Source organism: Carlito syrichta, unplaced genomic scaffold (assembly GCF_000164805.1).
Source record: "Carlito syrichta isolate Samal-C Ts95f unplaced genomic scaffold, Tarsius_syrichta-2.0.1 Scaffold311374, whole genome shotgun sequence".
Classification (NCBI taxonomy): domain Eukaryota; kingdom Metazoa; phylum Chordata; class Mammalia; order Primates; family Tarsiidae; genus Carlito; species Carlito syrichta.
The window spans coordinates 119,322-145,468 of NW_007255470.1; the positions used below are offsets into that span (position 1 = coordinate 119,322).

At 38.9% G+C, this 26,147-nt stretch overlaps 1 protein-coding gene across 1 annotated transcript; it reads left to right on the forward strand.

The window, feature by feature from the left end:
* Positions 1 to 740: 740 nt before the first annotated feature.
* LOC103271177 (BTB/POZ domain-containing protein 9) lies at positions 741 to 24,422 on the forward strand (the record flags this gene model as incomplete). The annotated part of the gene is made up of 6 exons (XM_008068631.2): positions 741 to 948; positions 3,058 to 3,421; positions 5,063 to 5,327; positions 18,198 to 18,417; positions 22,417 to 22,536; positions 24,273 to 24,422. Coding segments are annotated over exons 1-6 (1,304 nt in total), but the record flags the coding sequence as incomplete, so codon positions are not given.
* Positions 24,423 to 26,147: the final 1,725 nt, after the last annotated feature.

The following is a 26,147-nucleotide window of genomic DNA, read 5'->3' on the forward strand; positions in this document are numbered from 1 at the left end:
TCATGTTTTAGCCCTTTGATTTGCAGTTATAGAAAGGCATTGCATGCAGATAAAGGCAAGGAATGGGCCTGTAAAAGAACTAAAACATCATGATGTTCTGGTAACACTGGCAGACAGTTTGGAATGGAAGTCTTGAGAAAAATATTGGAGTTTTTCTTTTGCTGGGGTAGGGGTGGTTAGGAAGCACTGTTAACTTTTATTAATAAATACCAAGTTATTTATGTGACTCCAGAAGATTATAATTTTATTTTAAGAGGGTTTCAGATAAAAACTTAGTTGAAGCCTGATTATTTCATTTATTCTGTTTGTAATTTAGACCTAGATGTATATCTGAATCACTTTTCTACTGGGTATAATTGTACCCAATCTTATTAAATATATCTATGTAAAAGAGGAGTTACCCTGATTGTTGATTTTTCTTTTCTTGAGATACTGTAAGGAATGTGAGACTTGTTTTGGGGCTCAGTTTTCTATATTGTGATGGTTCCAAGTGTTGTTAGTGTTTGGAGATGCTGACATTTTCTTTCACTTTCCCCCTGAAGTATAAAGTTCATGGAAGAAGGCTGAATTGCTTCTCAGAATAAATGGCTTAATAAAGATACTATTGATGATTAACACTCTCTCATGTGAATTTTTTTTAAGTACTTTAAATATTTGCTTAGCTGTGTTTATAGTATGTGATTTTCTAAGCTTATTCCCCTGCCCAACTAACTCTCATTTCTTCTTTATATAATAGATCAGCGACTATCGTCTATTCTACAAGATGAGTAACAGCCACCCTCTTCGCCCTTTTACTGCAGTGGGGGAAATTGATCATGTGCACATTTTGTCTGAACATATTGGTGCCTTGTTGATTGGGGAAGAATATGGCGACGTTACATTTGTTGTGGAAAAGAAACGTTTTCCTGCCCACAGGGTAATTTTAGCAGCCAGATGCCAGTATTTTCGGTAAGTGTATAATACTTTTTTGAAGATTCAGTTCACTTGTAGAGTACACTGGTATTTTCTGCTCTATGTAGAATATGTAACCAAGAATAATGACAAACTCTAGCAGTCCCTCAGTTCAGCATCTATGAGAATTTCATCTTTGTAGACTTATTGTTATTTTTTGAGAATCACATTTTCCTTTAGGAACAATCTTAAAATTAAGGGGTTAGAAGGCTTCTCAGGCCAGATAGTACCCAGTCAACTATTTTTCAAGATCTTAAGAATATTCTAAGACTGAGTCTTTATTGCCCTCACCTCCTCCTCATAGAAGATAACTAATGGGACTTAAATTGATTTATGGCAGGTAGGCTTTTTGTTGTATAGGTAGCCTGACATCTGGACTTGTTCATGGACGTATATACTTCTTGGTTGGAGACCACTGAGGTCCAGGACATGCTGGTAACCCAACAATCTCTCTAAGACATGTCGTTTGACAATCCCACATTAAAAGCAACCTAAGTATTGATGAGACTAAATGACTGGATTGTCTAGTTTTCATTTTTTAGACAAGCAGGTAAGCAATAATGTGGAGCTTTTTTAAATTTGAAAGACAAAAAGTGAAAATCAAATCACCCATAATTCCATCAGTAATTTAATTTTTATTTATAAAGTAATAAATAAAAGTTCTTTGTCCCAGTCATTTAATACTATTCCCTAGAGATAATTGATATTAATAGTTTAATATGAATTTCCTTTGGTATTTTCTTGATTTAAGCAGATATATCTAAATATACATATGTACATAGACATATAAGGATGTGGTTGTAGACTTTTCTCCATGCAGTACATATGGATCTGCAGTTTGACTTACTTGTCTACTATATACTGGATATCTTTCCAAAACAGTACATATTGAACTCCTTTGACCTTTCTAGTGATTGCGTAGAAGGTATATATTACAGCTTTTTCAACCATGTTCCTATTGATGGACATTGAGATTTTTTTGGGGTGTTTCACTATATATTCTTATCCATTTTCCTTTACTGTACTGTATTATTTCTCTAGAGTTGAGTCCTAAAAGATTACTGAGTTGAGGGGTTATGCACATTTTAGATTTGAGTAGATATTATTATTTTTCAAAAGGGAGTGCCCATTTGTAAATATTTTCAAAGCAGTGCATGAAAGAACCTGTTTTCTTACTGCTTTTGCAGTGCTGGATATTAACAAGTTTTTTAATTTCTGCCAGTCTCATGGGGAGAATGGCATCAGGTTGGTGTTTGCTTGTTTTTATCTCATTACATCTTTTGCTATAGAGTTTTACTTTTTAAACTACCTATTGACCTTTAACATCTTTATATTGATTATATTGATTTCATTGTTCCTCTCAAAAGATGACTTTTATCTTTCTATTTAATATCTATCATTTGTCTTGAGTTCTCAAGTTATCTCATTTCAGGGGTTTGTAGAATTATTTCAAAATAGTTTTGAAATCATTCCCCTTCCTTCCTTCCTTCCTTCCTTCCTTCCTTCCTTCCTTCCTTCCTTCCTTCCTTCCTTCCTTCCTTCCTTCCCTTCCTCCCTCCCTCCCTCCCTCCCTCCCTTCTTTCCTTCCTTCCTCAGGCAGTCCTTTTGCCTCCTCCTCCTAGAGTGCTGGGGTTACAGGCTTGAGCCACTGTGTCTGGCCCCTCTTGCTTTCTTTAAAGAACCATTTAAGGTCTGCCTGGTGGATTGCCTGAGTCAGCGAATTTGAGACCCACCCAGGCAACTTGGCGAGACCTGGTCTCTACAATAAATAAAAAATTAGCCGGGCGTGGTAGTGCGTGCCTGTAGTTCTGGCTACTTGGAAGGCTAAGGCGGGAGCATCGCCGGAGCCCAGCAGGTTGAGGCTGTGGTGGCCCGGAGTGTGCCACTGCACTCCAGTCTGGGTAACAGAGTGAGACTCCAACTCAAAAAAAGAAAAAAAAAAAAGAACCATTTAAAATGATTACTTCACATGTTTTTACCTGGATCTTTGTGTCATTAAACACATTTCTGCTTGTATAATGTTGATAACTCTTATTTCCTAGAAAATCCTATTTGTAGCAAATCCTATTTGGGGTTTTCTTCATGTATTTCCTCTCTGATGTGCAGAGCATTGCTGTATGGTGGAATGCGAGAGTCTCAGCCTGAAGCAGAAATCCCTCTCCAAGACACGACTGCAGAAGCATTCACAATGCTACTCAAATATATCTACACTGGGCGGGCTACACTGACAGATGAAAAGGAGGAGGTGCTGCTGGACTTTTTGAGCCTGGCTCATAAATATGGATTTCCAGAGCTGGAGGATTCTACCTCTGAGTATCTCTGCACCATACTTAACATTCAGAATGTCTGTATGACTTTTGATGTAGCCAGTCTCTACTCCCTTCCCAAGTTAACTTGTATGTGCTGCATGTTTATGGACAGGAATGCTCAGGAGGTGCTCTCAAGTGAAGGCTTCCTCTCTCTCTCTAAGGTGTGTCATTTTTCTGCAGGTAATTTATAGGCATGTATTATTTTATTTATATATGTATAGTAGAAAGATAGCAATGGACTACAAATAAAAGTAAGTTATTGGTATCAAAGAGCTTATCTGGTTTAGCTATTGTGTCTAGTTGCTGGGACTCTAGGCCATATAAGAAAGAGGCTAAGCCGGACTCGGTGACTCAGCCTGTAATCCTGGCATTTTGGGAGGCCGAGGTGAGTGGATTGCCTGAGCCCACGGGTTCGAGACTTGCCTGGGCAACTTGGCGAGACCTCATCTCTACAATAAATCAAAAAATTAGCCGGGCGTGATAGCGTGCGACTGTAGTTCCAGCTACTTGGAAGGCCTAGGCGGAAGGATCACTGGAGCCCAGCAGGTTGAACCTGTGGTGACTGGGAGTGTGTCACTGGACTCCAGCCTAGGCGACAGAGTGAGACTCCAACTCATTAAAAAAAAAAAAGAAGCCGGGCTCGGTGGCTCAGCCTGTAATCTCGCGCCTTTGGGAGGCTGAGGTGAGTGGATTGCCTGAGCCCGCGGGTTTGAGACCCGCCTGGGCAGCAAGACCTCATCTCTACAATAAATAAAAAAATCAGCTGGGCGTGGTAGCGCATGCCTGTAATTCCGGCTACTTGGAAGGCTGAGGCGGAAGGATCGCCGGAGCCCAGTGGGTCGAGGCTGCGGTGGCCGGGAGCGGCCACTGCACTCCAGTCTGGGCGACGACAGAGTGAGACTCCGACTCAAAAAAAAAAAAAAAAAAAAGAAAGAGACTGATTGGTTCTGTTTTCTTTTAAAGTTATTCTGGTACTGCTGAGTGGTTGTTTCCAGTGTGGTGATAGTCAAATAGGGCCTTTTGTGGTATTACATTCTACCTTGTGGTTTTGTTTTTCTCTAATAGAGAGTACAACTAATAATTCCTTATAGTAAGAAGGAAAACTCATAAAGGAGCTATGATGTGTCATTGAATGCCTTTAAGTCACTGCTTTTTTTGCTGGCTTAAAATTCACAAATCTTTCTCAGAACTCTGGGTGGTTATCTCTCCTTTTCCCTTGTGTTCTTTCTCAAACCTGGCTATAGTACTTCTAATGAGAAAACCTATATATCTTGATTTGAGTGTAAATTAATATTTTTATGATCCTACTTAATTTTTAAAGACAAGGATCTTTGAGGGTTGCATTAGTGTTGCTGAGGTCAGTCTGGAGATCTGAGAGCCAAATATATGGTAGTGCAGTAATACTGTGGAATAAAAGGCTTTGAATTTTAAATGCCAGATGTATCTTACTGACTTAAAAGTATACACTCTCTTGAAGAATCTGTGTATTGACAGCTCATCATTTTGCTATTTTTGTTGTTTTAAAAAAGATCAGTACAGATGTGTTTAGAAAGAGTAGATGTTTGATGTGGTGGTACAGGATACCAGAGCAGGAAAGAAAGGTGCTACCATCCTTTCTTGTTATTCACACAGCCACAACAAGCAGGAGAATATGTGGCATAAAGCATAAGGAAAGAAGAGGATCAAAAAGAGTTAATTAGTAAATATAAGTAATATTTATAGTTCTTTAATTTTTTACTGATTGCTCATGCACGTGGTTGAGCTTCATAATAACTGGAATTTTACCTTTTTATCTTTTTCAGACAGCACTCTTAAACATCGTATTAAGAGATTCATTTGCAGCTCCTGAAAAAGATATTTTCTTAGCCTTGTTAAACTGGTGTAAGCACAATTCAAAGGAGAATCATGCTGAAATCATGCAGGCTGTGCGTTTACCTCTGATGAGCCTCACTGAACTTCTGAATGTTGTGAGGCCTTCAGGACTGTTGTCTCCTGATGCTATTCTGGATGCTATTAAAGTACGATCAGAGAGCCGGGATATGGACCTCAATTATAGAGGCATGCTCAGTAAGTACCTACTTAATCCTAAACACAACAAGAAGTTTTGTTTGTATCTTATGCCATTTGCAACCATAAACTTTACTATAAAACTATATAGTGCAGGTATACATGATATATGTAGGCTTATGAATAGGTAGCTTCCTAGGGAGTGTCTCTCCCTATCATTCTCCTGTTAATTCCTTCTAAATTGATTAGCTTTTGTAGATTCCAAAATAGGTATTTTTGCCATTTCTGGGCCAATTTCTCCAATTGCTCCCCAGAATGTTGGAAATAGACACTTTGCTGAAAAGCTTGTTCTCATACTAGGACCTTTCCCTCTCTCTTCCATCAAATAAATACTGAGTACATGCTGTGACTTATTATTTTCGGTACCATGAAGATGAAGATTCCAAATACGAATAATAATAGCTAACTCTTATGTAACATGCACAGTGCAGCTGACAATTATATAGCATTTCTAACACTTATCACCACTTATCAACATAAGCCTTCTACTGTAATCAAGCTTTTCTACTCATTTATTAGTGAAAATAATAGCAGTTAACACTTATAAGTGCTTACTGTGTATCGAGAATAGGTCTTACATAACCATTTAATTCTCACAACCTTTTGAGATATATTCTATTATTGACTCCATTTTACAAATGAGGACACAAGCATAGAGAGGCTAAGTAACTTGCCCAAGGTCATGCAGGAAGATGCAGAGCTGAGACTCAAACCTTTGTAATTTGGGTCCAGAGGCTGTGTAATCAAACCACTAAACTATGCTGCATAAGTATAAAACATAGGCTGAGCTCAGTGGCTCAGCCTGTAATCCCAGCACTTTGAGGCGTGTGGATTGCCTGAGCCTGCAGGTTCGAGACCAGCCCCGGCAACTTGGCGAGACCTTGTTTCTACAATAATTAAAAAAAGAAAATTGGCTGGGTGTGGTTGGTAGCATGTGCCTGTAGTTGCGGCTACTTGGCTGTGACGGAAGGATCACTGGAGCCCAGCAAGTCGATGCTGGGGTGGCCGTGAGTGTGCCACTGCACTCCAGTCTAGGTGACAGAGTATAAACATAGTCTCTGCCTTTGATCTTTTTAATTTTGTTATGGGAATAAGACATAACTTGCATGAAAAGTTAAACGTACAACGGTATTCAAGAGGTACATATTATGGAACTTCAGAAGAGGAAGTGGCTTGGAATGATTGAGATTCATAGAGGTTATGGAGCTTGAGTTGAGCCTTGAAATTTGATTTGAATGGCGTCAGGGTTGGTTGGGTGAATTTCAGTCAGAGAGATTGGTGAGGTTAATAGACAGAAGTTAGAGCATTTGAGGGACCACGAATAGAAGAGCTTGATTAGAGTAGAAGGCTTATATTGATTAAGAAAGGGTGTGAAGGTCAACTTAGGCCAGAATATGGAAGCTTTGGAAACTAGATTGGAATCTCCCTTAAATGCAGTGAGGAACCAGTTTGAGATAGGGACATGTATACGGTGTTGATTTTGAAAGTTTAAAAAAATTTTTAAAAATTATTTTGCTTGAGATTCAAGGGGTATAAATGCATGTTTGTAATATGGGCATATTGTATACTGGTGGAGGTTGAGCTTTAGATGTCCCTATTCCCTAAATAGTGAACACTGTACCCAACAGGTAGCTTCTGAATCCTCGCCCCACTCTCTGCCTTTTAGTGTCCCCAGTGTCTGTTATTTCTATTTTTATGTTTATTTATCTCCCACATATAAGTGAGAACATGCGGTATTTGGTTTTCTGTTTCTGAGTTAGATTTCTTAGCGTGATGTTCTCCAGCTCCATCCATATTGCTGCAAAGGACATAATTTTGTTCTTGTTTATGGCTGCATAGTATTTCATGGTGTATATATGCTACGTTTTCAGTTGTTGATGAGCACTTATGTTGGTTCCATGACTTTGCTATTGTGAATAGTAGGGCAGTGAACATACAAATGTAGGTATGTTTTTCATATAATGATTTTTTTCCCCCTTGGGATTGATACACAGTAGTGGGATTGCTGAGTCGAGTAGTATTTCTATGTTTTGTTCCTGGAGGAGTCTTCACACTGTTTTCTTTTCTTTTCTTTTTTTTTTTTTGAGTTGGAGTCTTACTCCTTTGCCCAGGCTGGAGTGCGGTGGTATGCTCATGGCCACTCCAGTGTTGACCTGCTGGGCTCAGGTGATCCTTCTGCCTCAGCCTTCCGAGTAGCTGGAACTACAGGTGTGCCCTACCACACCTGGCTAATTTTTTTTTTTTTTTTTATTTAGTGTAGAGATGAGGTCTCGCCAAGTTGTCTAGTCTGTTCTCCAACCCATGGACTTAGGCAATCCACTCACCTTAGCCTTGGAGAGTGCTGGGAACAGGCTTGAGCCACCGTGCCCAGCCTCCATACTGTTTTCTATAGAGATTAAACTAGTTTACATTCCTACCAGCAGTGTGTGAATGTTCCCTTTTATCTTCAAACACATCATCATTGGTTGTTCTTTGACTTTTTAGTGATAACCATTCTGACTGGTGTAATATGATAACTCATTGTGGTTTTAATTTGCATCTCTCTGATAATTAGTGGTGTTAAACATTTTTTCTTATGTTTGTTGGCCACTTGTCTGTCTTCTTTTGAGAAGTGTTTGTTCATGTCCTTTGCCTACTTTTTGATTTTTTGTTTTTCTTGTTGAGTTTTTTTTAGTTCCTTGTAGATTCTGGATGTTAGTTCTTTGAGGAATAATTTGCAAATATTTTCTCCCATTCATAGGGTTTCTGTTCACTCTTTTGATTGTTTCTTTTGCTGTGCGGAAGCTATTTAGTTTATAAGTCTCTGTTTTTTATTTTGGCACATTTGCTTTTGGGGTCTTCATCATAAATTCTTTACCTAGGCTAATGTCCATAAGAGTTTTTCCTAGGTTTTCTTCTAGGATTTTTATAGTTTCATTCAGGTCTTACATTTAAGTCTTTAATTCATCTTGAGTTAATTTTTATCTATGGTGAGAGGTAGTGGTCCAGTTTCATTCTTCTACACATGACTAGCCAATTTTTCCAGCACTATTTGTTGACTAGGTATCCTTTTCCCATTTATTTTTGTCAGCTTTGTCAAAGATCATTTGGTTGGAGGTATGTGTCTTTATTTCTGAGTTCTCTATTCTGTTCCATTGATTTCTCCATTTTTGTACCAGTACCATACTGTTTTAGTTATTATAGCCTTGTAGTATAATTGGAAGTCAGACAGTGTGATGCCTCTTCATTTGTTCTTTTTACTTAGGATTGCTTTGGCTATTCAGGCTCTTTTTGAGTTCCATATAAACTTCAGGATTGTTTTTTCTAGTCCTGTGAAAAATAATATTGGAATTTTGGTAGTGATTGCATTGAATCTGTAGATTGCGTTGGGCAATGTAGTCATTTTAATGATATTAATTCTTCTGATCCATGAGCATGGGGTATGCTTCCATTTGTGTAATCTATAATTTCTTTCATTTGTGTTTTGTAGTTCTCCTTGTAGAGATCTTTCACCTCCTTGGTTAAATGTATTCCTAGGTATTGTTTTCTGTGTGTGTATAGCTATTGTAAATAGGATTGAGCTCTTTATTTTGTTCTCAGTTTGAGCATTATTGGTGTATAGAAATGCTACTGATTTTTGTACATTGTTTTTGTATCCTGAAACTTAACTGAAGTCATTTATCAGGTCTAGGATTCTCTTAGGGTAGTCTCTAGGATTTTCTAAGTATGCAATAATGTTATCAGCAAACAGAAATAGTTTGATTCCCTCCTTGCTGACTTGGATACCTTTTATTTCATTCTCTTGCCTGATTTTTTGGCTAGAATTTCTATAATATGTTGAAGAGGAATGGTGATTTTGAAAGCTTGATCCATGGTGCTATATGAGGTTGGAATAGGGGAAAAATGGGATTCAGGGAGTCCAATGAGGACGGTATTTAATCTGTGTGCAATTGATAACAATTTTAAACCAGATTGGTGGTAGGGAGAATGGAAAATAATGGATATATATAAGGGATATTGTGGGAAAAAAAAGTTAGATCTTGGTGATTCAAGGGATTTAAATTTTGGGATTAAGTTTAGGAAAAATTTACACATTTTATCAAATCTAAGAAGCCAGAAATTCGGAGGCACCATTATTTGATGTACCACTAAGAAAGGAAGCACTATTGCTAATTAAACCATGATACACAGTGGTGTCTATATCCCAATTTCAGAAGGGTTAAAGTTTGAAAAACAGATATATCTTAGAGTTAATGAAATACAGTACAGTGCTTCTTTGAAGAAGATGCTGTTAACCTGTTTCAAGATTGAGTCTGAGGATTTCTGGGACATGCAAGTTCTAAGTTCTGTCTTATGCTAAGTCATTTTCCTGAGTGATCTCTTCTTGACTATGACTTTAGACACTCCCTTGAAATACTGATTGATCTCAAATAGGTGTCCTTAGCCTGGACTTCTCTCCTACCTTATCAGGTCTAGATTTCTTTTCACTGGGCATAGAAGAAAAAGTATAGGTTTGAGGCAAGACAAATTTGACCTAAAATCTTGAATCAGTCACTTACTAGTTGTATGATCTTGTATTAAGTTACTTTAAAGGAGTTCTACCTTTTGTTTTATATCTCCTCGTATTGATATGAGATTTAATGGAAATAAAGTGTGCAAACGAGTATACATTCAATATAGAAAACTGTTGTTATCCTATACCATTTATTTATGTATTTGAGTCGAGATCTCATTCTCTTGCCCAGGCTGGAGTGTAGAGGCATGATCATAGCTCACCTCAGCCTTGACCTCCTGGGCTCAGGTGATCGTTAAGCTTCAGACTCCTGAATGACTGGGACTACTGGCATATGCCACCATGCCTGGCTAGCTTTTTAAATTTTTTTTACGAGCCCAGATCTCATTATGTTGCCTAGCTGGTCTTGAATGCCTGGACTCAGTCAGCCCTCTCACCTTGGCTTCTCCAATTGTTGAGATTACTGGCATGAGCCACTGCATCTGGACTCATATATCATTACTGATGTGTTCCTCCTCATCTGTGTATATCTGTGAGAATTATCACATTTTTAAAGATGTTTTTGTTTACCTGACTTTGATCATTGAAGGCTGAGCTGATCTTTGTACGTCTTATTGATCTTCATATCCGCAACATTTAGCGCACTGAATAGCATATAGTAGGCATTTGATGAATGAATACAAGAGAGAAACATCTAATAGGAAGTAGAAACACATTACTAGTGTTTAGGAAGTAGTCAAAGCTGGCGATAGAAAAGCTGATGTGGGGCGTTGAAAGGTTGAGGTAAAAGAGGATTACCTGAGCCCAGGAGTTCAAGACCAGCCTTGGCAATATGGTGAGTTCTCATCTCTAAAATAAATAAATAATTAATTAATTAGCTGGGTGTGGTGGCATGCACCTGTAGTCCCAGCTGCTTGGAAGGCTGAGTTGGAAGGATCACCTGAGCCCAGCGGGCTGAAGTTTCAGTAGCTACAATCATGCCATTGCACTCTAGCCTGGGCAACAGAGTGTGACTCTGACTCAAAAAAAAAAAAAGTTGAAATCTGGCCTACAGTATAGAGAAAGAAATAAAATCAAAGTCTGAGCCTTGGCGAATACCTATAGCCAGGAGACTTGGAGAAGGGTAAAGAAGGAAGAATTGGAGTGGTGGGAAGACATCTAGGACAGAGGAGAGTTACCGAGACTACCCAGAGGAGAGAGGTGATATATAGATGGAGTGGTCAGTGGTATCTAGTGGTGCTGGGAGGTCAAGGAGAATGAAAATTGAGAGAATACGTTTAGATATAAATTGTGGTGAGTTGGTGAGTAGTCAGGACAGAAGACTGGCTGCATGAGGAAAATTAGACCATGAATGTTTGAAAAGGGAGTGGATGTAACATGTTGCTTCTCTGATTTATGAACTGTGGTGAAAGGTAGTAGAAAAATAGTGTAGTAGCTAGAGAAAATAGGTTGGGAGAGGTCCAGAAAAGAAATTGGAGATGCTAGAGAATGGTAGTTGTTGAAGGTCAGTCTTTTCTTATTTTTGAGTCAGGGTCTCACTCGGTTGTTCACACTGGAGTGCAATGGCATTATCATGACGATCATGACTCATGACAACCTCGAGCTCCTGGGCTCAGGTGATCCTTCTACCTCAGCAACCCAAGTAGCTGGGACTACAGGAGTGTGTCACCACCCCTGGCTAATTTTTTTGATTTTTTTTTTTTTTTTGTAGAGATGAGGTTTTGCTATGTTGCCTAGGCTGGTCTTGAACTCGTAGGCTCAAGTAATCCGCCTGCCTCTGTCTCCCAAAGTGCTGGGATTACTGGTGTGAGCCACTGTGCTCATCTGAGGGTTATCCTTTGATAAAGTGTAGGAGGATGGAGAAGTAATAAGATGAATAATTAACTTTATTTATTTATTTAGAGTCAAGGCCTTACTCTGTTGCCCTGGCTGAAGTGCAGTGGCACAATTGCAACTCATTGCAACCTCCCATTCCTGGATTTAAGCAGTCCTTCTGCCTCAGTCTTCCAAGTGGCTGACACTACAGGTGTGCACCACCACACATCTGGCTAATTTTTAAAAATTTCATGTAAAGACAGAATCTTGCTATGTTACCTAGGGAGTACTCGAAATCCTGGGTTCAAGCGATCCTCCTGCTTAGGCCTCCCAAAAAGCCGGGATTATAGGCATGAGCTACCACACCTGGCCAGTTATTAACTTTAGACTTTACAAATTCTCATTGTTGGAGCCTCTCTTATATAAGCTCCGCCTCCCTCTTCTTGCCCTATAATTGATTTGAGGTGGTGATATGAACTGGATTCATTACAGGTATAGGCTTGGGACATGGTTGCAAGAGTGAGGAAATTTGGGGACATTTCAACATAGTTACTGGTAATTTGGGTTTGGTCAGATGGTCTATAAACGTGTAAGATCTGGATTATATAATAAACCCATGAGATTAGTTGTGAAAAGAAGTACTCAGCCTTGAGGCACGCAGTTCTGGAATGATACTTAGTGAGATTATTGCTCATCAATGTTAAATTCTTCAGTTTGGAGTAAATCAGGGGGAGCTCAAAGAAGAGCTTATATGAATGTTTGAGGATCTCTTATCTAACGTCTAAACTTGAGTAGTGGTTGAATAGCAGTCTGTTTTTTCCTGACTTTTAAAGCATACAAATAGTAAAATCAGTAATATAATTACTAAGGAAGCTTAACACTTTCCTATCAGATTATAAAAAATAGGTTATTTTCTAAGTAAATGTTATTTTAAACATTCATGTCATTTTCTTTTATCAGATTTCTTCACTGTTAGGAAGAAAATTATCTAAAATTTCAGAATTGTCCCTAAGTTGATGACTTGGAAAGATAAATCTGCTTATTTTGAAATTATTGATAGATTTTTTTTTTTAGTTTTTTTTTTAAATGAGTTTGAGTCTCACTCTTTTGCCCAGACTGGAGTGCAGTGGCACGCATGCTCACAGCCACCCTAGCATCGACCTGCTGGGCTCTGGCAATCCTTCCACCTCAGCCTTCCAAGTAGCCAGAACTATAGACGCATTCTACCACTCCTGGCTATTTTTAATTTTATTGTAGAGACAAGGTCTCGCCAGGTTGCCTGGTCTGGTCTCGAACCCACGGGCTCAGGCAATCCACTCGCCTTGGCCTCCCAAAGTGCTGGGATTACAGGCTGAGCCACCGAGCCCGGCCGATAGAATTTTTTATTTTTTTATTCTTTTGCTTTTCTCTGTGTGTAGATTCTGTGTATCTTTGGGACTTTTCACAAAATGTAGAGAGGTTCTATCTTGGGACTGGAGTGTAGATGCTAATGTTTTCTTTCTTTTTTTTAGTTCATCATTGGTTACTAGAAAGTTTAGTTCTTAGAGCTGCATATTCTGAGGTTTTTAACAAATTACAGATTTCTCCCCTCTTAAAAAAAAAAAAAAAAGAGGATCCAAAGGGTGTTTTAAATTTATCTGTGATGACTGGTCTTTGTGAAAGGTAGTTTTTCTAAACATCTGGGGAACCGGAATTCACTTTTTAATGAAATTATTTTTTTCCGTTAGTATATTTGAACTGCCTGTACCATTTTGTTAACATTTAGCTTTATCTTCACTGTGGAGATATTTCTGTCCTAAAAGTTAGTGCTTTTTTTGTTAAGGCTGAATTATATTTTGTTTTGTATTATCTCAGTTTTCAGACTTTGGGAAAAGAAAACAGTAATTTCTTGTTTCAGCATGTTTGTAGTAAGGAGCATATCACAAATTCTATCCTCAAGATTTCTTTATTGAGTAAAAGTCAGTTTGTTCATAGGATTGCCAAGTTACTGGTTAATAGATAAATGTGTGTTTAAATATTTCTTGTTTACCCCTGTAGCTAGTCCTGTAGTTTCCATTCCTCAGACTGAAGGAACTTGCCACTGTGAGTCTATGATTGTTGGTTTACTTGCCTAGACTCCTACCAGCCTGAGCTCCTTGAGGATTGTAATTAGGTCTTTTTGCCTGTGTTTTTTCAGCACCTAGCAGAGTGTCCGAATCTAGACTTTAAAAAAAAAAATTAATGAGTAGCTGAATGAATTCATTCATTCTAAACTATTTTTTTAAAATTGGGGATCTTATTCTGTCACCCAGGCTGGAGTTATATGGTATAGTTATGGCTCACTGACATGAACTCATAAACTCAGGTGATCCTTTCACCTACGCCTCTTGAGTACCTGGGACTACAGGTGTGTGCCACCACTCCCAGCTAATATTTTGATTTTTGTAGAGATGCAGTCTTGCTCTTTTGCTCAGGCTGGTTTTGAACTCCTGTACTCAAGCAGCCTCCCAAAGAACTGTGATTATGCGCAGAAGCCACTGCACCTGGCTGTATTCTAAACTAAAATTTAAATGTATCTCACCTATCACATAAAGACAGTAATAGCAACAATGAACCCTTGATGTTTTTATTTATTTTTTTTTATTTGTTTTTATTTTTTTTTTATTTTTTATTTTTTTTGAGTTGGAGTCTCACTCTGTCGCCCAGACTGGAGTGCAGTGGCCGCTCCCGGCCACCGCAACCTCGACTGCTGGGCTCCAGTGATCCTTCCGCCTCAGCCTTCCGAGTAGCCGGAATTACAGGCGCGTGCTACCACGCCCGGCTAATTTTTTGATTTATTGTAGAGATGAGGTCTCGCTGCCCAGGCGGGTCTCGAACCCGCGGGCTCAGGCAATCCACTCACCTCAGCCTCCCAAAGGCGCGGGATTACAGGCTGAGCCACCGAGCCCGGCCCCTTGATGTTTTTAAAACTCTTTGACTCCTGTTACTCTTGTATCTTCCTGACTAGTTTGCTGTGATAGAGAAAATCTCATTTGTAAACTAGTAGACACTAGGCAGTGAGTGTCTTTATATGTTCTCTTATCTCCTTAGTTGGTAAGCTCTGGAGACCTGAGCCCAGCACATAGGAGGCAGCTTATGACATTTAAACCAAAAAAATTAAGTAAATAGGATGAAAGTCCTTTTCAATTCTGTGATCTCTGTGACTACTTGCCTAAATTACCAAGTGAATTTGATGTCAGAGCTGGAACCAAAGTTCTAGTCTTCTGACTCACAAGGCAAGTGCTCTTCCATAGATTCTTTAGCCTGCTTTTTAAAATTTTCATTTTGTACTTATATTGTCAAATGTAGAAAAGAGGCCTGCAGAGAATGGAGATAATGGGGAAAGTTAAGGTAAGATGAGAGTTGTTGAGAAAGTCATTTGTAATGCTGCAGTTCTTGGGGAACTCATAGGAAGGGAGGAGCCACACAGTTTTCAGGGAAGTTGGTGTTCCCCGACTTCCCTGAAAGATGGTTTAGGTGACGGAATAGGGTAAGTAGTTGCAGTAGGCGGAGAACTTAGTCTGGGTCCAAATAGTCCACCAGGATGAATGACCTTTTCAACCTACATGTACTAGAGAGTTTGATAAAAGATGATTAAGAACATAAAGCAGTGAAAGAAAAACACAAGACAACCCAGCACTATTTAGATTTTGGCACTACTCAGATTTTATATAGGTAAGGATAGGTCGTGCTTTGTTTCTTCTTAGTTTTTCTCTAGTAATTGGCTCATCTCTACCTACCTGTAGAACTTTAAAGCTTCATTTTTTTTCTCAATGCTTGTAAGATGCATTACAAATTACAAATGTAAAAAATTATGATTGGTGTCTACTATTTTGTTTAATCCCTTCCACCTTGTTTTCTTTCTTTTTTTTTTTTTTGAGAGCTTTTCTCTCTCTCTCTTTTTTTTTTTGAGTTGGAATCTCATTCCGTCGCCCAGACTGGAGTGAAGTGGCATGCTCATGGTCACCCCAGCGTTGACCTGCTGGGCTCCGGCGATCCTTCTGCCTCAGCCTTCCAAGTATCCAGAACTATAGGTGTGCACTACCACACTCGGCTAATTTTTTATTTATTGTAGAGACAAGGTCTCGCCAAGTTGCCTGGGCTGGTCCCGAACCCGTGGGCTCAGGCAATCCACTCGCCTCAGTCTCCCAAAGTGCTGGGATTACAGGCTGAGCCACCGAGCCCGGCCTAGGGCTCTTTTCTCTTGACAGACAAATAGACACTAAGAATTCTATGATTTGATTTATTGTATCATGATTTAACTTTTCTCATGATCATTCTTCTTGTTTAACTCATCATTTAGCTATAGATTTTGCAACAAATACTTTGATTTTTTTTTGTGTGTGTGTGAGAAAGCAGGATTTATTGAGAGGACAGAAAAGCTCCCGCAGTGGGAGGGGACCGAAGGACCCAGAGTTGTATTTTTATCTAGCGAGACAATCACATTATAGTTACCCTGAAATAATTTCCACTTATATAAATGTTCTCTATCTTGTAGTGAAAGATACTCTCAGGGAAGTAATCTGTATCAAGAATGGTTGAAAAGTTTACAAGTACTTGTGAAATAAACTTCAAAAGAAGATTTAGACTTGTGGCAGAAATTTCATTTTCATTTTAGACTTTATTCATTTTAGTTGTCAAAGTATTATTATTTTTAGATGAGAAAGCAGATTGAGAGACTAAGATGACTTACTCAGGGGTAGTGAGTGATAGAACCTGAGTCTTAAACTTAGCTTAAAGTTTTTTGCTTTAAGTTCAACATTTTTTGTCAGTATATCAGACTGTTTCCTTCCTCTGGTCTTAGGCAACCTTAGAGGGAGGTTAGAAAAAGGGAAAAGTTATGGGCATCCACCAGAAACCTCCTTCGTGAGGGAGGTGGCAGAACATTGTGGTAGACGCAGGGCCCCTGCAGACAGACTGGGTTCTAATCTGCCCTCTGTAACTGACCGGCGTGTGACCTTGGGCGAGTAAGTCTGCCTAACTTTTCTCTGCCTTCATTTCTCATCTGCAAAATGGATGTAATAGTAGTACTGTACTGAAAGGATTAGTATGAGGAGTAAATGAAAGGAATTAATATTAGCAAAGTGCTTAGAACAGTGTCTAGCGCATAGTATGAATTATATAAGATTTGTTAAATAACTAGGAAGAATATGGGTGACTGTCAGCTAATAGAATTTAGAAAACTATATATCTACAGAACTTAAACTTTGGTGGTAAGAAGTCAAGTATTTTGAGGGTTTCTTTGTTTGCTTGCTTTTGCTAAGTTGCCTCAATCTTTGCTAGTTCACTAAACTCCACCCCAACTTCCATTTTTCAGCTGCATTTATTGTCCTCTTCTGGAGCTGCTCTCTTTACCTGTCTTCATGTAAAATTTTTTAAAAATTCCAAGAAATCTGCATTTGTGAATTACTTACCATTGTTTTCCCTAAGAGTCTGATTATAGTTCATACTTACCCTATTCAAATCACACAGCCAAGCTGTATGTATACTGTGAGAATTCAGTATTTGTTTATAGTTCGTATATTTACATAGTTCTCTTACTATTGTGTGCTGTTTTTATATGTTTCATAATGGTAATTGTTATATTTTAAAGAGCATAGTATGTGCTTTACAAATCTCATCTTATCCTTAAAATAAGCAAAAACACCTGGGAAATAGATATGGTCCTATTGAGGGATTGAAATGTAGAGTGAGAACTTCTCCAAAGTGATACACCTGGTTAAAGTTGGAGCCACTGTTTAAACTCTGATTCTTCAAACTGTTAACATCATTATGCAGCCTGTTGTCTCTCCATGGAGAGTGTCAGTTTTAGAATGTTAATACCTGGAGGACAGGTGCCAGATCTGTGAAGCATAATTTGCATAGAGGACTTCAGCATCCCAGGCACAGTTGGTACTTAATAAATCTAATGTTGGAGAGAGGAGGGGGAATAATAATAACCATAATACTGATTTTGAAGACAGATTGCCTGAATTTTCATTTTTAAAAATTCTCAAATGAAGTAAAAATATATTTTCCTTTAAACATAATCTTTTTTTTTTTTTTAGCTAGATTAATTGGGCACGTCCATGTATGTCTAACAGCTGTGCTATATTGGAACCTTTCTTTTTGTTGTTTTATCAGATGTCTGACCTGTTTGCTTTGCTTTTATATGTTGTCCTCAGTCCAGATGGCAGGTACAGATCATTTTACATGCTATTTTTGCTCAGTAGATATTAAATCAAAACTACTAATAGAATAAACTTAGCAGAGCTGATTTGTCCTAGTACATGCTTTTTCTAGTATTATTAACTTTTTAAAAATAACATTAGTCCAGGCATTCATTTTGTGACTGTGATAGTGACAGTAAATTTCAACTAAATGTTATCTTAATCCTCATAGACATTCCATATCCTTTATCCTCATAAACCTGCCCATGCTATTTTTAAGTTAAATGCAGGTACTAGAATCAACTAAACTGCTAGGCTTTTATCTTTTTTTTCTAAAAATATAGAATAATTTTAATAAGTAGCCATTAACCTTGCTTTTTCTATTTTTATCCATAGTACCAGAAGAAAACATTGCAACTATGAAGTATGGAGCCCAGGTTGTAAAAGGAGAGCTGAAGTCTGCCTTATTAGATGGTGATACTCAAAATTATGATTTAGATCATGGATTTTCTAGGCATCCAATTGATGATGACTGCCGTTCAGGCATTGAGATTAAGCTAGGTCAGCCGTCCATTATCAATCACATACGGATTCTCCTATGGGATCGGGATAGCCGGTGAGTCATGAGCATGACTTAGAGAGAAACTGACATAATGTTTGATTGAAATGACCTAGCTTTGTGGTCATCTCCTTTGGCTTTACAGATTATGGTGGTTTATTTCTTTGTGATCACTGTGCTGTTTCTTTTTTTTTTTTTTTTTTTTGAGTTGGAGTCTCACTCTGTCGCCCAGACTGGAGTGCAGTGGCCGCTCCCGGCCACCGCAGCCTCGACCTGCTGGGCTCCGGTGATCCTTCCGCCTCAGCCTTCCGAGTAGCCGGAATTACAGGCATGCGCTACCACGCCCGGCTGATTTTTTGATTTATTGTAGAGATGAGGTCTCGCTGCCCAGGCGGGTCTCGAACCCGCGGACTCATGCAATCCACTCACCTCAGCCTCCCAAAGGCGCGGGATTACAGGCTGAGCCACCGAGCCCGGCTCCTGTGCTGTTTCTTTTAAAGGCTAGATCTGGGGACAGAGTTAAAGGGTATATTCCTTTAAAAGACATGTACTTTTTTTGTTTTATTCTGCTTATAAAAATAATTAATGTGTGTTTATTGTAGAAAACAGAAAATATAGAAAAGCATACATAGGCCCGGCATGGTGGCTCAAGCCTGTAATCCCAGCACTTTGGGAGTCCAAGGCGAGAGGATTGCCTAAGCCTAGGGGTTTGAGACCAGCTGCAACATGGTGAGACCTCGTCTTTACAATAAATAAAAAAAATTAGCTGGGCGTGGTGGCTCACATCTGTAGTTCCAGCTACTTGGAAGGCTGAGGTGGAAGAATCGCCTGAGCCCAATAGGTCAAGGCTGTGGTGGCAGTGAGCATGCTACTGCATTCCAGCCTGGGCGACAGAGTGAAACTCTGATTCAAAAAAAAAAGCACACATAGAAGAAAATAAAAGTTGCTAGTAATCTTATCACCATTATCAATCTTTGTATGTATGTAGCTAGCTTTTTTATTATGAGTAGATACACCATATACACACACAAAAATAAACCTGAATAAATATAGTTTTATAAATAAAGATTAGATATACAAAAGACTAATTTAACTTTTTTATGAATACATTGTGAATAGTCCATTCTTAAAAAAAATTCCTCTAAAATGATATTTTTAATGGTTATCTGGTATTCTACCATATGAGTTAACATTATTTATTTACTTGATACATTACTTTTGCATATTATAACTTTTAAAATGCATTTCGTTCTATGGATGAAGAGAAAATTTGTCTTTTGCTGTGTTGAATATCATTCTAAAAAAAAAGAAATTGGCTGGGCTTGGTGGCTCAGCCTGTAATCCCAGCACTTTGGGAGGTTGAGGTGAGTGGACTGCCTGAGCCCACGGGTTTGAGACCAGCCCAGGCAACTTGGTGAGACCTTGTCTCTACAATAAATCAAAAATTATCCAGGACGTGGTAGTGTATGCTTGTAGTTCCGGCTTCTTGGAAGCCTGAGGCGGAAGGATTGCTAGAGCCCAGCTGGTCGATGCTGGGGTGGCCGTGAGCGTGCCACTGCACTCTAGACTCCAACTCAAAAAAAAAAAAAAAAAAAAAAAAAGGAATTTGTGAAAAATTTGATGCACCATAGCCTGAATATTCACACAGTTTCTCAGGGGTTTCAGGATTCTTTCTTTCTTCCAGCCACTGTGGTGTTTTCACCTAGTGTGGCTTCTGGGTTCATCATGATGGCAGAAGTACCAGAGCAGTTTGGGTAACCAAGAACTGAACTCTCTCCATCATTGCTGTTTATCATTAACCTAAACCCCGTATTCTCAGAAAGTGGGCCCCACTCATGCCTCTTTGGATGTGAAGGACTTACTAGTAGTGGAAATGATGCTCCGCAAATTGTGTAAGGTAGTATGGTTTTTCTTGTTAGCATCATTGGTCTTTTAAGTCATTTGAGTCAGTTATGAGAGAAGCTTTATGAAATGGGAATCAGCATTTCTCATTGTTTGAGGTCCCAAGGTTATCTCTTCCTGTTTCCTTCTTTTTGTTGAAACATGATTTCACTCTGTCGCCCAGGCTGGAGTACAGTGGCATGATCACGGCTCAGCACAGCCTTGAACTCCTGTGCTCAAGTGATACTCCTGCCTCAGCCTCCCAAGTAGCTGGGACTACAGGCACATGCCACCATGCCTGGCTACTTTTTCTACTTTTTTTTTTTGTAGAGACAGGGTCTTGCTTTGTTGCCCAGGCTGGTCTCAAACTCTTGGCTCCAAACAATTCTCCTGCCTTGGCCTCCCAAAGTGTTGGGATTACAGGCATGAGCCACTGTACTTGGCCTCCTTTTTCCTTTTTATTAAGTCTGTATTTCCTTTTATATATTTTACTGGATATAATTTGATGTTTTTAGTTGGCAAAGTGGAGCTAATTCACATATCTCATTTCCAAGAGCCTCTGATTAATAATAACAGTATAAAAATACTTCTAAAGTACTTTCATTACTTTTATGTGGTAGACACTGTTCTGAAAGCTTTATGTATTTCACTCAATTAATAATGCAATTAGTATTAAAATGATAAAAAAAAGTTTAGTATGTTTGAAACTGAACATAATTATCATTTTTGTGATGTTAAATATTTATAGGCCACTTTGTTTTAGTATGTGCGTTGCATTCACAGGGACTTAACTTTACCACATAACTGTTCTTTTCTCACAGAAATTGTTATCATTCTTAGCTAAGGTGAAAAATTCAGAATCTTAAGCCAAAAAGATTCTGACATTGTAAAATTATATCCTGCATTACTGATAACCCAGAGATGTTCAATAAAAGGTTATAACCAGTTTGAGACTGAGCGATAAAATGAATGGGAGTGAGGGGAAAATGAGGGGATGACACAAAATAAGCTGACCTTTTCTGGTCACAACTGTGGGTTGCAGGCTGACATTTATGGTCACTTAAATCTTCCAAGATTGTTCCTGTTGATATTACAAGTACAAGTAATAACCGCATCTCAAATTTAAATTTGGCTTATGACAGGGGAATATAGATTTGTTCAGTATAGGACTCGCATGTAATGGTCCAGGGTAGCTGAGTAGGGGAGAATGGTAGACTATTTTCATTACTGCCAGATTATTAGCTGGCAAGTTTTAAGTTGCACCCAAAAGAAACACACATTATCTGTTGACCCATATCATTTATTCTTTTGCAGGCTGCTTGTATGTATGGGATGGCGGGAGACTGGGAGGTAGTAGGAGATAAGTTGCCCTTTGTGGGTACCATTCCAAAGTTGGATTTTCTTCTGGGAGAGGAGGCTAAGTACACTGTCCAGGGAAGGTCAAGCGAGAAGGCACACCTTTGGCTTCTCGATTTCCTGCTCTTTCTCTCTTTCATGGCTTTATTTATTTATTTATTTATTTTTGAGTTGGAGTCTCACTCAGTCACCCAAACTGGAGTGCAGTAGCCGCTCCCGGCCACTGCAGCCTGGACCTGCTGGGCTCTCGCGATCCTTCCGCCTCAGCCTTCCGAGTAGCCGGAATTATAAGCACGCACTACCACGCCCGGCTGATTTTTTGATTTATTGTAGAGATGAGGTCTCGCCTGCCCAGGCGGGTCTCAAACCCGCGGGCTCAGGCAATCCACTCACCTCAGCCTCCCAAAGGCGCGGGATTACAGGCTGAGCCACCAAGCCCGGCTTTCATGGCTTTATTAATCTAATATGGTATGGGCCAGGCATCCTGGCCATGTTTGAAAGGGAGCAAAAATCTTGCATGTCTGATATGCCAAGCATTGTGTAAGATACTGGGGATATGAAGATAATACAGATGGTCCTTGCTCTTAAGCAGCTTATGATTTGATCAGACAGGCTCAGAGAGAATTCCAGTGCATTGTGGGTAAATGCTGTAATAGAAGGGTGTCTACACCTTTCATTTTTATCAGAATTTGATTACATGGAAAATGTAATGAACAACTTCTATATTTTTGGTACCTTTTAACATTTTATTAAAATGTAGCTTTGTATTGTTATTTTAATATGGTATTTTTTTCCTGTCTTTTTCCTTTTGATTCATAGGTCTTATTCATACTTCATTGAGGTGTCAATGGATGAACTTGACTGGATCAGAGTGATAGATCATTCACAATATCTGTGTCGTTCTTGGCAAAAATTATATTTTCCAGCCCGTGTCTGCAGGTTAGTTGTGATGCTTAATAAGTGATTTTGATTTTTATGTAAGGAGATTGGGACTTTGAGAAGCAGACTGCATTTTTCTATCTCATGGAAACAAGTTTTTCAGGATGTCAACTACCAAACACATCCCAAGTAAAAAGCTTAGGGAAAATGTAGAAAATTATGCAACATGATATTTAGAGTGTACTGTGGACCATAATATGTAGTAGACATGTGAATGAATGAGAAGGGACAGGGAACACGTGAGAGGTGGAAATGCTTCTTAAACTCTGTGCTATGCATTGAATGGTATTCACATTGCTATACACAAAATAGAATTATTGTTACAGGATATATTCCTCCCACGAAAGCCTTGAGAGATATTTGTAGAGGTTTCCCTGGCAGTGCCCAGGGCAGGAGGAGATTTTTGAATGCCAGCGTGCATGTTCTGGATATCTATGTTCTTTCTTTAGGTCAGTGGTTATCAAATGGAGTTTCACAGAGCAGGTGTTTCAAGTGGGGTTGGTTTTGGTTCAAGCAAGGCTTAACTAGTGGGATTCCAGGCTCCCTTCAGCCATATCACCTCTGCTTTTATCGTTGTTAGATATTGTAGCCCTGGGTAAGATTGTTTGTGAAAAGTATCAAAAAGCTACTGTTTTAATTTTCTCTTTAGGTAGAAGCCATCATTTAAACTTTCATTCCAAAATTCTGTAAAACCTGTATAAATTAATGAATTTGTATAGGTGGTTAAAGGCTCTTGAAATTCTATTTTTTTATTTTTATTTTTTCAATTGTTTCCCCACTGGAAATTATTTTTAAATATTCTTTACTTGGCCAGGTGCAGTGGGCTAACCTATAATCCCAGTACTTTGGGGGGCTGAGACAGGAGGATTGCCTGAGCTCAGGGGTTCAAGACCAGCCTGGGCAACTTGGTAAAACCTCGTCTCTACAATAAATCACAAAAAAACTAGCCTGGCATGGTGGCATGCATCTGTAGTTCCAGCTACTCAGAAGGCTGAGGTGGAAGGATCACCTAAGCCCAGCAGGGACGCTGGGGTGGCTGTGAGCGTGCCACTGTACTCCAGCCTGGGTGACAAGAGTGAGACTCTAACTCAAAAAAAACCCCCAAAACCCCAAATTCTTTAAAGTCAAAAATTCAAAGGCAGAAAGTGATTAGTTCGTTTGCTCAGGTGTGGCAGGAAGAGAAGGGAAGGGATATGTAGGCATAAACCAGGAGAATGTGTAGCTAGCTTTCACCCTCACCCTTGACCCTGCATGACTGCCCCCTGTGGCTGCTTAGGAACAGATAGAGATGCCCCCAGCCCTTCATGTCTTGATCAGAAGTCACCCTTAACCTTGTGAAACTCAGGGTCTAACAGCATAAGGCTGAATTCCTACCTCCGCCACAGGAGCTTCACAAAACCTTTCAGCTTCTAGTGCAGTAAAGAATGTTGCTTACGTTTTTTTAATTATGGGTATGACTGGACACAGTATTGTTACCCAGGGATCCTCTAGTGTGAAAATGAAGAAAATCAATATCATTTCCCCACAGAGGAACTGAAGTGTCTCGGGTCTAGTAGTTGCTCTTTTATCAGAGGAGTGTAGAATGGATTAAAATGAGAGGGACAAGAAATTGAGTGAAGATTCCATTTCGCAGAGCTGCCTAGGGATACTTCGAGAGTGACAGAGGGGTCCCTACATGGAAGAGATTGAGTCTGCATTGACTCAGGTTATTATTGTTGTGTCTGATTAAAACACAGGTGGCATAACAAAGCATCTGATATGGACCGAAGGCCTGTGGGTTTGCATTTAGTTAGAAACAACAGGAACATGACTTCTAGAGCACATCATCGTGAATATAATACCAGCTGTGACAGTCTGTGGGATGTACTCACCTGCAAGCTCCTGCTGTATGTGTGGAGGGAGACAGGTGCCTTCAGTCATAATCTCTGACTTCTAGAAAATATACTTTGCCTTTATTTATTAATGGGCATTATTTAGACTTTTCTTTGCTTATTTTGTCTCTCCCTTGTGGCCTTGACTTTGTTGATGTAGCTTTTATGTAATTAGAGCCTAGTTGTATTTATCATGCTAGTTTTTGTCTTGGTATAACCAACTCGCAATTCTGGTTGAGAAAAATTGAGCAAAAGTGGTGTTAGAGATACCAAGAAAAGGAAGGAATTTTGATATCTATGTTACTAAGAAAATTAAAAAATAGTGATCACCACTTGAACTTATTAAATTAATTAATCTTCTTTATAAATTGCCTTTTGTGCTAGGTTAGAATTTTGATAGTGTTTTAAAATGAATCTAAAAATACGTTTCTATTGATTATCCAAGGATGTCTTGGTATTTCTTACCTTCACAATCATTCATTGACTTCCTAAACAATACTCTAACTGCACTTCTACCAGGAACTTCACTGGGCAAATAATTCTTTACTTTATTTTCTTAGCATGTAAGTGTTCAATTTGCATTTATGTTAGTTAATTTGCATGTTTGTATGTCACCTTTGTTCTTTAGTGTCCTTGGTGTGTTTATCTTGCCTCTAATACTAAAATTACAAGCTCTTGAAGGCAAAGAGTATGGATTCTAATCTTTTAGTATTCTTGCACAGTATGCAGACTGTGACCTTGTATGTAGTAAAGTACTCTATAAATGTTAGTACAAGTTTTGTGATGTCAAGACACTGACTGTAATGAAGAGAGATTGCTTTAACATTACTCTGTACAAGTCATTGTACTCTTAATCAGTGTCTTAATTAAAACATACGAATGCTAGAAAACTTTCGAGAGTGGTTTTGTACTGTTTGCAAAGGTTACTTTGTTTTTTCTTCAGGATACTGAATTTTGAACTTAATTTTGAAGGATGTGAGTATCATGTATTAATGAAATATTACATCTAATACATTCACAATAGAAGAAATACTCTATGAATTGGAGAGAGTAAGATTACCCAGTCCTCTTTCTGAGTTTACACTAAACTTCATATAAATCAGCATTGTGTAGTAAAAAAACTGTTGGGCTGTGGCATTAAAGCCCTTCTCAAATCCTTGTTTCACTTAATATTTGTGTTGTGATAAGTTTGTGCCTCTCTGATCACTGGTGTCTGCACCCATAAAAATTAGGAATCGTGGCACCTCTCTGTGGGTTTGACGTGAGAGTTAGAGGACCTAGTGCATCCCCAAGTATTGAATACAGTGCCTGGCGGAAAGGAGAGGCTCAGTAAATAGCAGGGTTTTTTCCCCCCTAATTTCAGAGACTTCTAACTAGTGTTTGACTAGTTCAGAGAAAGGGAGCCATCCCTGCCATCTTCTCTTCTTTGTCTCTGGTGACTCTCACTGTGAGGACACCGTTTCTTACCTTAGGAGCTTAGTCTTTTTGGCACTTTTCCGTATTGCCAGTCTATATGCATAGCAATCCAAAACATGCCTTAAAGGTTTTTTGTTTTTTTTTTTTAAACTGCCCATGTTAGCATTGTTTCCAGAAGTCTTCATGTATTTTGTTTTGGGTAAAACAAAAATTTGCTATTCTTTGATCTTGTGGAATGTCAGTTAGTCAGCATCCACCTGACCAAGACAGTAGATGTTACCAGTGGCAATAAGGAAAACATCAGGCTTCAAAGCCAGTATTTGA